At 38.2% G+C, this 12,469-nt stretch overlaps 1 protein-coding gene across 3 annotated transcripts in view; it reads left to right on the top strand.

Moving 5' to 3' along the window:
* Positions 1–12,469, top strand: part of col27a1b (collagen, type XXVII, alpha 1b) — a 106,291-nt gene that overhangs the window by 5,011 nt on the left and 88,811 nt on the right. For all 3 annotated transcript variants that reach the window (XM_041788364.1, XM_041788362.1, XM_041788363.1), the window contains one exon: positions 6,793–8,096. In XM_041788364.1, coding sequence (XP_041644298.1) covers positions 6,793–8,096 — 1,304 coding nt within the window. The remainder of the gene's footprint in view (positions 1–6,792; positions 8,097–12,469) is intronic.

Raw genomic sequence — 12,469 nt, 5'->3', positions numbered from 1 at the left:
AGTGAGCGAATTTAAGCCCTGTGCAAATGGAGACCTGCATTTTGTGCACTCTGGGACCTGTTTTCACAAAGTATCATTTACAGTCACCCAAAACGCTGTTTCTGTGTGAATGAAACGCCGATACAACAAAAAACTTTAGCGTATACTTCTGAATTCATCATCATCAACATATCACAAACCCCATCTTTATGCAATTGCTGTTTGTTTAATAGAGCGCAGTGTGAACAAAGAAAGGGAATTTAACAAATTAAGTACTTAACCCTAGCATGACCCCCTTACTGTGCAAGTTTATTCAAGTTGTCCAGCTATTTATGACCATTTTTGCATTGGTAGGCTATTCAGCTGTCTTTCTGTCAGTATCTTTCAAGGCTCTCATTCAGTATGTTTTCTTTTTCTTGGAAAGCATACCTGGCCTTTATAGACCTTTTTAATCTGACATTATAATGTCTCTCCTGCCAGCTGGATGCCAGTGCTAAATAAATATTCTTGACAACAAATGCCCTGCAGTAACCAGTACAGTGCACATTTTGTGCAAGGTAGAAAGCTTTAAATTTCAGTATTAGATACTCAGGTTGACCTATATTGTTTTTTAAAGGGCTGATACAGATAGTGATTATTAGTAGTTAAAGAGACTGATCCATAATTGTTTGTAATTTCAATGCAATATTTTTAATGTGATTTGATGTTAACCTGTCATTAAAAAGCTGGTTTACTTCATTACTACTTGCTAAAGATTAATAAGGCCATTACTCATAGCCAATCAGACAGAGCTGTGGATGGCAGGAGTAGATTGTGGAGAGTGAAAACAGAGCCAGAGGGGAAGAAATAACTCACAGAAGAGTAGTGCACTTTTGTAATAAATGAATTTGATCGATGATCAGTAAAATGAAACACTGATACAGATAATTGGCCAAATATTGGCCCCACTAATCATGCAGGCTGATAATCCCTGCAAGATACCAGCAAGGCATTTATGATGTTCAAATTGGCATATTCCATAGCAGCATTTCATTTGCAGCAGAAGCACTGAATGAGCTAGCAAAAGCTGGTGTTACTGTTCAAAATGTGATCCTGTTTACTTGTAAATTTAAAATGAGATACTGAAAACAGAAAGAGAAGAGTACTTGTGAATGTCTCTTTCTCCTTCTAGTACTTTTATGCCTCCTAAAGGCTCACTGGCCACAGTAATGAGTGATGCCATGCTAGTAACATCTGCTTTTTTTGTAGCTTCCGTCCAAGAAATAAATGTTCTGTATCATAAATGGCTTACTTTTACTAATTACATACAAACTGAACATTAATTTTTCATATTACATCTAATACTCTCAGTATAATTAGAGAAAGTGAAGAATATAAGAATATATCTTTTTAATAATAGAAAATTACTTTTGAAGTGTTTCGGACATGCATTTTGTTGTGCTGTTCTTGTATTATCCCAATGAGCCACAGATCCTTTCACAATTCCGTAGCAGTCTAGTTCAAATGTTTCCCCTGCCTTCACACAGCTCTCTCATGTCTTAGTAACAGTTTTCAGAGGTATTACATGACCTGTCATTCCTGATTCCCAGGCTTCTCTTCCAAATGTGCACACTTTCAGAATCCGACTTTATACTGTCTGACGATGAGTCACACTCTGCTGTGCCTTGATGTCTGATGCAGTCAGCTTTCAGTTACCTAAAGACCCATGTGTGCATGTTGTCTGAATCTGCTGTCAATCAAAATCAGCTGAATCTTATTCAGTAAGAGCTTTCCCCAGTTTCTCGATACCTTTTGATAATATGAGCCACTGCATGCTATGAAAACAGCTCCTGGCAATTACTGTGTAGCTTTGCCTTTATCAGTTGGTATTTTCCTCCAGTGATGGCAGATAGGTGTCTGGAGACATGCATCTTTTATATTTAAGGGCTTATTTTTGCAAACTCTCAAACTTTAATGCAGCTACAAGTTCTCACTTGGTAAAGCAAGATGCTGCTACATAAAGGCTGCCAAAAATTCTTGCATCATCTGTAAGATACTGTTGTTTAATGAAAAGAAGACTTGCAATGTGCATAGAGAACAGACTGTGCAATCACAAGGTACAGTGATTTTGTGTTTTTATTCTTGCTTTTGTTTTACTACATAAGCTCTTACTCTCATACTCTTAAAGATAAAAAGTTAAACTTAACCGCCCAGAAAAGCCTTTAAATGAAGCCTTTTACCACCTTCTACACTTCCATTATTTAACGGTATATCCTGAGATTGAAGGGTCAAGGCCTGATGGAGGTCAGCCAGTGTGTGATGTTAATGGAGCACTTTTTGTTGTCCAATATTGACCCTTTCATGTATAGAATCAAGATCATCAGACCACTTTAAGACATTCAGACCCTGACATTTTTGCACCTTTTACCTGTGTCACACAGTAGGAGACTGTGTTGTAACTGTTTATAATGCATTATTGGTTATTGTTACAACATGTATAAAGATAGATGTTACTGCAACTTAATACAAAAGCCATATCTGAAAGAATGAGTCTGGAAACTGAGGTGATCAGCAAAGGTTGTAAAAGAGTTAACTCACCTGATCATAAACAATGCCATGTTTCAGACTATTACATGCTGCGTTAACTCATCAGACTTTGTACAAAAGATCTGGTAGGAGGCAGTCTGCTTAAAGTGAATGTTAGTAGAAGCTTCTGTGTACTCACATGTGTGCAAAGGGCCTTGGTAGATGACCATATTTGAGGTCGACTGATAATGTTTTTACAGGGCCAGTACAGATACCAGTTAGTAGTGAATGATGGGACCAATATTTGGAAACAGTATGCTTTTATTAAGACAAAGAAATGTACATAATGCAACAAAATTAGCATAACAACATCATGAAATAAAAAAAAAAATCCTTTAGCTCTGCTGACATGAGAAATGCTGCAGAGCAACACAGCAGCAGGAAAAATTGAAGTGATGCCATAGACCCAGTGTGTCAGTGGCACCCAGGCTTCAGTGCTGACTGGCTAGTTCTCATGAGACATCTAGCTAATCAGATAGTGTTGTGACCTTGGAATGTGAAAACAACCAGGGGAAAAGGCACAACTCAGAGCTGAGCCAAAGTATTGCAATTTTAATGAACTGATTTTATCAGGTACTGGTAAAATAAAATAATGATACTGAAAATGCCAAATGCAAAACATATTTGTCATAGACGGCCAAGACAATGATTTGTCAACCCCAAGCCTCTATCAGCCAGCCTTGTTCCATGTAATGGCTCATCTTGGGCTGTGTGCAATCATACCAGCACCTTAAATAGCAGACCAAGGGAAAATGTACAGTTTCCTCAAGCACATGACTAGAAAAGCACTCAGAGAGCGCAGAACTCCGCCATTAGCCCTGTCTCCCAATAGTGAAGTATCCTTTAAAAACATTCCTGGATCCGGATCACTCCCAAAATCTAATTCGCTTATAACTCCCTCCCCGGTGGGGTGGAGACATGGTGAGGCAAAGCATTGGCTTCGCTATGTGTGGAAGTCATGGCAGAGGGTGAATATTCCTCTATTCCTCCCAGCATTGTGAGTATTCTTGCTACAGTTCACTGCCTTTCTCTCTGTTACGCTCCGACTCGACCGGGCATGCGTCTTTCAAACTCTATAAACTCCAAAACTTTGAATAAGTTACTCATGTCATCTCCTGGTGTAAAGTGGTAACAGCGCATTAGCCCTTAGCCCTATCTCCCAATAGTACAGAATCCTTTAAAAAATCCTGGATCCAGACGGTGATCCGGATCACTCCCAAAATCTAATGAGTTCTTCCTTATGCCATTTCTAACATTTCCTGAAAACTTCCATGAAAATCCATCCATGGTTTTTTGAGTTATGTTGCTAACAAACGAACAAACAAACAAACAAACCCACCCGATCACATAACCTCCTTGGCGGAGGTAATTATGTGAAATACTTCAGCACTATAATACCTAACCATTTGCTTTATCATCAACCTTTATTTGAATCTCGAGGATCATTGAGGTTTCCCTTATTTACAATGATGTTGAGTTACAGGAGAATAATAAAAACAATAAAACAATAAAATTAAAATCACTTAATTCCTGGTCAGTCTTGAGTACAGTCATTTAGCCCCCTTGTGTATGTGAATCTTTGTATACTAATGTGCTTCTCTTATGTTTTTTTTTTTTTTTTGTGTAGTCTAATTTTTTGGTATACCTTCTATTTTCAAAACCTGCACATGCTTCAGAGTAGGGCTGAACAACTTGGGAAATGTAACCTATGTTTTTTTCAACCAACAAGAAAAAAAACATTATGTATTATGACAAACACAATATTTGATAGGTTTATCTAGGCCTGAACAATTTTGAAAAATTAACTTATCATAATTATTTTGACTTGTTGCAAATTCGATATGAATAAAACAGCATTCATTCAGGCTGTTTAGAGCTGGTTTATGCAGGGTCAAAAACCTTGTGTGGGGCTTGAACCCTTATATGTTGACCACAGCATGCCAATCATTGCTCACAGTTAGTTGTTGATATGTGTGAACTAAGATAAAATAAGAGGGAAATATTCTGATATAGCACTTGATTAAAAAAATTGGGATACATTTTTGCTATTTTAGAGCTTTAATGAAAAAGTATTCCTTTTTCAAGTAGCATAGGAAAATTTTCCATAGAACACTCCGGTCAAATCTGAGACTTTCCATTTACCAGGAGATGAATTTATCTGCTGAGTCAGAGGCATAGCATTCACTCCCTATTACTATGAAACACAGCTGAACCCAAAGCTTCAAAAGATTTTAATTTTTTATCGAACAGCCCAGGATGTTTGTAGTTAAAACAAATGTTAGAAAGCAGTTGTATTTCCTTGTACTAGTGTTTTCCTAGATGAACAGGTTAAGTGTTAAAGTCTCTGTCTTTTCTACTGTATTCTTGTCTCTTCTTGAAAATATTTACTGTAAAGCAGCAGCAGGAAATCTTCAGCCTGCACATGTGCTTGCTAAAAACAGATTTTTTTTTTTTAGCAGTGCTTTGTCTTGGATGTGTTATACTCAGTTCTCAGTTTTTTCCCTGGCTCATCAGGAGGTTACAAAAAGCCAGGGGCAGTCTGTCTACCCACAGACATTCAGATATGAGAGGAAAAGCCATGAAAGTAGATCACGAATCACAAAATAAAAGAACAATTTTGCCTTTTTCATCCATATTAACGATTCAAATGAGTGCTATATTGGAAATTCAGCAGCAGACAGCCTTTGTTCTTGTTTCAGTGTCTGATGTTTCTTTTCCTTGTGTGGGTTTTTCAATTGAGCTGACCTCCCACTGCCTGCACACAGCGAGGAGGGTTTCCCTCCTAAAATGTCTAGTGTCTATACTTGTTTCTCCTCTGCTGGGCTTCAGTTCTTCATTCAACAGTTTATTTTAGTCTTGCCCACATTTGTTTGGTATTAGTGGAGGGATGGATATTTGAGATCTGTATGTAAGCTTTGTGCTTCGACATTGCACGAATTGGACGGATTAATGTACTGTATTCTGGATGCCGACTCGCCAGGGATGATCAGGGTTTTTTTAACTCCCATTTTTGCTAAACCAAACAAAAACCTTTTGTTTGACAGCTGAAGTCGTGCACTGGTGCATAACTGTAGACAACAGTATTATAATTGGAACACTTCCAATCTGTTTGGATGTTCGAACCAAAAACAGACTTCACTTTCTAAGAGAACTAAATGTCAGACTTGAATAAATTATCCTGAATTAGCATAACCTTGTTTTTTTCTGTCTAGGTCCACCATTTTTATCTGCAGGGTTGTAGAGGACAATTTATCATCAGAGCAATATACTTATGCATTATATTTAGTTTATGCAAAGTGTTATGGGTTAAAACTCTTGAAACAAAGACATGCTCTTGATCAAATCAAATGTGGATTTCATTACTCTCTTTCTCAAAGGTATGGATCCAATTAAGAACCATATATACAGGACACACAACACTATTATGTGTGATAATTACCCACAGTTTCTTCCCAAAACATGTGAGTAGCAATTAAAATTCACAGAAAACACTGCCGTATGTTTCCATGTGCTGTAGCCCCTGTCAGAGCAATCATCTTTAATCGACATGCATTACCAGACACAGTGAGATGACTTCTCAGTCTTTTCGCAGAAATACAGCTCTTAAAAGCCCACTGCTGTCCTCTCCAGGGACTCGTTCAGCCTCCGTTCTCTAAGATTGCTCTAATTAAGGCTGATGTAATGATTGCATAATTTGCGGCAATCCCCCCCCCAAAATCTGGATTTTGATGTGTGGCCCCGATTGGAAATTGTATGCATCCTTTTTCAATCACTTGTGCCGCAGGATTCCCATTAGTCTAACATTAAACTTGTGAACTCCTCGCCTGGCATCACAACATTATTATCACTTTTATGACTACACTTTTGTTTCTCTACTTACTTGGATGCAGATCAGTGCACCACTGTGGGAGGTTGGTAATTGGTGTCTCACACAAATTGCCGTCTTTTAAATAGCTTTTTAAGTCTACCTATGAAGTGAAATATAATATGCAATTACCTCATTATTCTTCTCTTATAATTCTGACCATTATACATTGATTTTTAGAAATAACTCATTTAAAGCCCCTCTTTACAGCCCTCTGTAGTCTCTGCCTATTGCTAAAATGTGTAATATTTTAATAGATTAACGAAAAGGCGAAACAAAACATAAGCACATTCTGTAGAAGCTAAGAACTTGTGTATCAGAAAAGTTATCTCTGGATGTCTACAAAGCTTAGACTCACTAACATCTCTCTCTCTCTTTTGAAGATGTTGACGTTCTGCAGCAGCTTGGGCTTTCTGGGAGAAGGGCAGGAGGGTGGTCATCTTCGGGTGCTCGATCCATCCCTAATGGTGTCATCCCCTTCAAGTCAGGAGTTATTCTCACACCTAGGGCACGCATCCAGGTGCCTCTGCCAACCATCATTCCTGCAAACTACACCTCCAGCAATCTCTCCCTGATCCTCAGTCTGTCTGTGCATCGCATCAACAGTGCTTTCCTTTTCTCCGTTCTGTCTAAGAAAAGGAAAGTTCAGCTCGGGGTGCAGTTCTTACCGGGGAAAATCTTGTTACACGTGGGGCCAAGGAGCTCAGTGAGTTTCGACTATGATGTCCATGATGGCCGTTGGCATAGTCTGGCTTTGGATATCCAAGGTCATCAGGTGTTCTTACACACCTTTTGTGGAGAGAAGAGTGTACGTGCGGATTTGTATTTTAAAAAAGTGGAGTCTCTGGATGCAGAGGGCTCTTTCTTGCTTGGAAAAATGAACCACAACTCGGTGCCATTTGAAGGTGCCATTTGTCAGTTTGACATTTATCCCTCTGCTAAGGCAGCTCAAAATTATTGTGATTACATAAAAAAACATTGCAGAGAAGCTGACACGTATCGGCCCGTGCTTCCACCCCTGCTACCTCTTTTTTCAAGTGACCCAAACATTACTGTCACTCATAGAACTTTATCAAAAAACACAGAGAGATCAGCTTTAGCCTTGACAGAGGAAAGGACGAGGACTACGAATGCTGTTCCAACTCATGGCTCGTTGATGCAGAATGAGACGTCTGTTTATCAGACTGGGAGCACACCAAAACCTGCTGCTGTGTCTGTTTCTCCACCAGTTCAGCCGGGCTTGGAAAGCCCGTTTAAATTTCAGACCCAAACTACTACTGCATCTCTTAAAATCAGCGGGATGCCACTGAACCCAAAACCTACTTCTTATGGTGGTTCTGGAAAAAACCCAGAGCAAGGAGATAATAACCCTCAGAAGTCTTTTGACCAAATTATGGATTTACCTGCTTCTATAAGACCATCTGAGATGGATCCAGGCCTCCAGGCCACAGCTTCTCTCACACAGGGGTCACCTCAAAACGCCTACCTTCCCCATGAAAACCGGTCGAGTACAGAAGCTTCAAAGAAACTTGAGCCAAAAGTGACCAGTGTGCAGGATGTCAAACCCACCCCGATTATTCCAGTCACTCCAGCTGCAACAGATGGTTTTCAAACATTTGATGTGGAGCCGACCCAGTTCTCACTGCTGGCTGGACCACCTGGATTAAAGGGAGAACCAGGACAGCGGGTAAGTGCATTAACTGTAGACATAACACAGCAAACACCTGCATCTGAAATCTGTCCAGGAGTACATGCATGTTTACCATATTTAAACCACAGGAAGTGACTCTTCATGCATCATTTGCAAGGATATTGTATTTATGATCTATTTACAATGCTGTGTTTACTATGTCCATTATGAATGATTCCTAAAAATGAGGTTAGGTTGTTTTAGCTTCTGGCTGCAACATTGCCATGCTTCAGACCAGTTTCCTAGCACAGTACAGCTTTGAATAACAGTGATTCACATGTACGCCAGATCTTTGTTTGGATCTTGGCTGGCCTTTCTTTGATGTCCAGGACAGACTCTGACGATGTTGCTGACATGCCTCCTGGTTCTGCGGTTTTCCAAATCTGGCACCAGGCACAGCATCTTTGAACTGTTTGCTTTTCTGACAAAAGTGTGTTGGTTTGTAAATGAGTCACAATAGCCCAGTTTCCTGTTCTCAGGTTTTTTTCTTCCTTTTTGCTTACTCAAATAAAATGCATGCTTGCAGAGACCTGTCAAACTGTTGCTGATTAATGTGTGATTTCCTTTTTAGCAGCAGTGGTAGAAATAGTCAGGTTCATAACCGGCCTTTAGCCTGTTAGTGTTTGCCTGTGTGGAGGGGCTCACAGTAAGGTGTTAGATTCCTATGAGAGGGAATGTGACTGCTCACAGAACGGATCCTTTAAAGTGGGGTCAAAGGTAAATAGGGATAAAGCACTTGTGCACAATTAACTGTTTAGGGCAACAATTCAAAGAGCTTTATAAAAATAAATGCTGGGATTTAACCCTTTTAGATAGCTGTTAAATTTTTCACAGTCAGTTTGAGCGCTGCCATTGTAGGAAATTGTAAATTGTCCATTCAAAGACTGAACCATATTGACTGTTTTTTTTTTTTTTTTTTATTAACCATTTCAAGCTTATTATAATAAGCTTCAGTTCAAGTCTGGGGTTCAGATTTTTGAAAATATCAATACAACAAACAGCAACATTTAACTCACTTTGAACTAAGGCTGAATAACACAGGAAAATTTGCTATTTTTTTTCAAAATATATTGTAAAATGAAGATACAGAAAACTAAATAAAAGATTTGTGGACAATTTTCTGAATGTTAATATCAGGTAATGACATTGTTTTTGGTATTTCATTAAAGAAAAAGGTAGAGCTGGGCGGTTATGCCTAAATGTTACATCGCAATATTTTCAGGCTACATCAGGATACATGATATACATCACAATACTTTGAAATCTCCTCTACATTTCTGTACAAATGTTTAATTCAGCCCTGTGATGCTTAAATGACAGTATGTTTATCAAAGTTTATCTTTGCATTAGATTTATTTTTTAGTTTGATTGGTCGATTAATAGGCGCCATCTATAGGTATAAAAACAGCAGAGGGGACATGTTTTAAACAAAAGTATTAAACATAAAAAATAGCTTTTTCCCTGTGAGATGGATAAAACGGCTCATTAGTTGTACTGTTGGCATCAGTATGCTAACTCTCAGCACTGGTAATGTTTAAACGGCTGTTTCAGACATAGGGATGAGTACCGGGGACCAGTGTGATACTGGTACCAACAGAGCTGAATCAAAACAGATTTCTATGCTTCATTTGGGCTTCCTTAGACCCCTACACGACCCCTGCCAGTCCAAATGAAAGGCACAAAATAACTTACGGAATTAACATGCACATTTGTTGTCTTTCAGCATATCACAGACATATTTGATTCACTTTGATGTCCAGAGCAATGTCTCTGCTTATGTGCTCTTTTACCCTACCAATGACTACGGAGGAACGTTAAGCATTCTGAAGCGCTGTGGCCTCTTATTAAACACACATTTATGTCTTATCAAATTATTTTGCAATTTAAACGCACACAGATGTTATCTTTATTTCAGGTTTTTATCTATTTACACTGTTGTAATCACCCGAAAAAATACTGAAGACATAAAAACATGGGTGAAACGCTTCATTGTCTGGAATACTTAATATGCTTTTTAATATTTAACAGTAATTCGCAGCTCCTACAGTGTTTCCCCTTGGTTTACAGTTTTTTTTTTGGGGGGGGGGTGAAACCAACACAAACACTAAAAGAATCATGGTATAAATGATATATATAATTTTTGCCGTTGGCGGGGTGGGGCACCCCCTAATATAATGATAGGGGGAACACTGTCCTATACCATACAGCCAACTGGAGTAGACTGAAATAAACATCTCTTTGATTCTTTACAAGGCATAGGTTGTGAATTGGGTATCAAAAGTTGATTTTAAATCAAATCATGATTTCTAATTCAGAATCAGGATCATCCGTATCGCTTATATCTTTTCTGAGAATTGCCATCATAACTTTCTTTAACTCAACTAAAGCAGATGACAATGATTGGGATAAGGATGAAAGGATGACAGCATGTGATTTGTTTTGCAGAGCACATTCTCAGCACTCTCAGCTGCACAAGAAGGGGATCAGAGCTTATAGGACAGCCATGCATGCCATTATTTAAAGAAATGCTATCTGTTTTTTGCTTAAAATTTTCATTAGAAAGACCTTTTTTGGGCATTTATTCGTGTGGTCCATACATTTACATTATTTATTTACTTTTATAGTCTTATTATGCGTATTCCAAATAGAAATATTTTTATTCCAGCTGAAAAAGTCACTCTATCAGCCACCATATTGGTTATCTGTGAACTTTTCCCTTCTGAATTTGTTCTGAGCTCCCTCATTGGTTGGGCTCTTCTGTTCTTCATTGGTTGGTCCTGGCTCTGGACTTTGTGCTTCGTCCATATGGTCGTGTCAGGCCCTGTTCCACTGTTAAACACAAATGGTTACCCACATTTTCCATTGTTAAAAGGACTTCTGTGTCTTGTATTAGGTCATGTTCAACCAAGAATGTTTTAAGTAAAGCTTTCCTGTGTTGGCGATGAGAGAAACCACAGCTCTGCATGCCCCTGAAGCCACTCAGACCATTTTATGAGAGAAAATCAACCGATGCCGAAGACTTTCACCATTGTATTGCTTGCTAATGTTTCAGCAGAGTCTGTAAACTTTAAACAGATTGTTGAGTCAGTTATAGAAATCATTGTTAAGCAGTTTTAGAGTCTGGCCTTCTGGATCATTATAGTTTTGATCAGAAACACATTGTTGAGCTTTTGATCATTTCAGTGGGGTTAGGGCTGATTTTTGTGGGACCTGGATAATGCAAAAAAAGCATATGTTTGAACTGCTTACAAGAGCAGGAATGTCTGTGAGAGTAAATATGATAAAGTCTGCTGTAGTTTTTTAAAGGCTGCATGTCAGCACCAATAGATAACACGAGTGCTGATGAATTCTTGGACGTACTTAAAGCACTGAAGATGGGAGGATTGCAAAGCTGACTTGATAAGCTTGTGAGGTCTTCTGTGGAGAACTAGATAACATTTATACTGTTGAGTTTACGTATATTAGGATTAGCATGCATCAAATAAACATCTCAATGACATTGACGAATTTCCTGATAAAACATAGAATTTAAGATGATTTCTTCAAAAGCACTTTCTGGGTTTTCTTTTTGCTGTACACTAATGCAAGAATGGGTACTCACTGACAAATTTTTAAATGCAAAGGCGACATAAACCTTTGAAATTTCACACATGGATCCTTTCAGCAGCTCGAAAAAAGTGTTCTGACTTTAAAAAAACAATCTCTCTGTTTCCAGATCAGATGAGTTTGAGTACTCTGTTGTGTCACGATATGCTTATCTGAAATAATGACACAATGCAGTTGAATGCAAAATGATTGCGTTTAAGCATCAGAAGCATTTACAAAGAGCCATGAGTGTTTCCTAACCATTCATGACTAGCAAAGTTTATAAAGAGTTATTATCCCAGCTGCTAGGTAAATACAGTTTAGTGTGGATAACTGTTTGTTGGTTAACACCAGGGGTGGAAAAAGTGTAATCGATTGTACTGATTTAAAGTTTACTTTCAGTACTGAGAACTAACTATGATGTCAGAAAATAATCTGAGATTTTTTTCCAATATAGTATTTGCAATTTGATGTGATTGGCAATAAATCATTCTGCATTGTAACCAACACAATATTTGATATGTTAAACATAAACTGTTCTTTCCTGTTGACTGGATCTACACATCTTTACTTCAAGCACAGTACTAAATTGACTGATTTGTTTGACTTTAAAGCCTTGTAGCAATCATCATAAAAACTGGGACTGAACAATTTTGGGAAAAAAAAAAATCTGATTGTGATTATTTGAACTCAGGTAGCAGATGCAGTGTGAATTGTTGTGTAGAAGGGAATGATCATTTTAATTTCATTGTAGTTCAAATAAGAAATCAATATATGAAACAAAG

This window comes from Cheilinus undulatus, linkage group 5 (assembly GCF_018320785.1).
Source record: "Cheilinus undulatus linkage group 5, ASM1832078v1, whole genome shotgun sequence".
Taxonomy (NCBI): Eukaryota; Metazoa; Chordata; class Actinopteri; order Labriformes; family Labridae; genus Cheilinus; species Cheilinus undulatus.
This window is presented reverse-complemented; position numbering and strand designations above follow the sequence as displayed.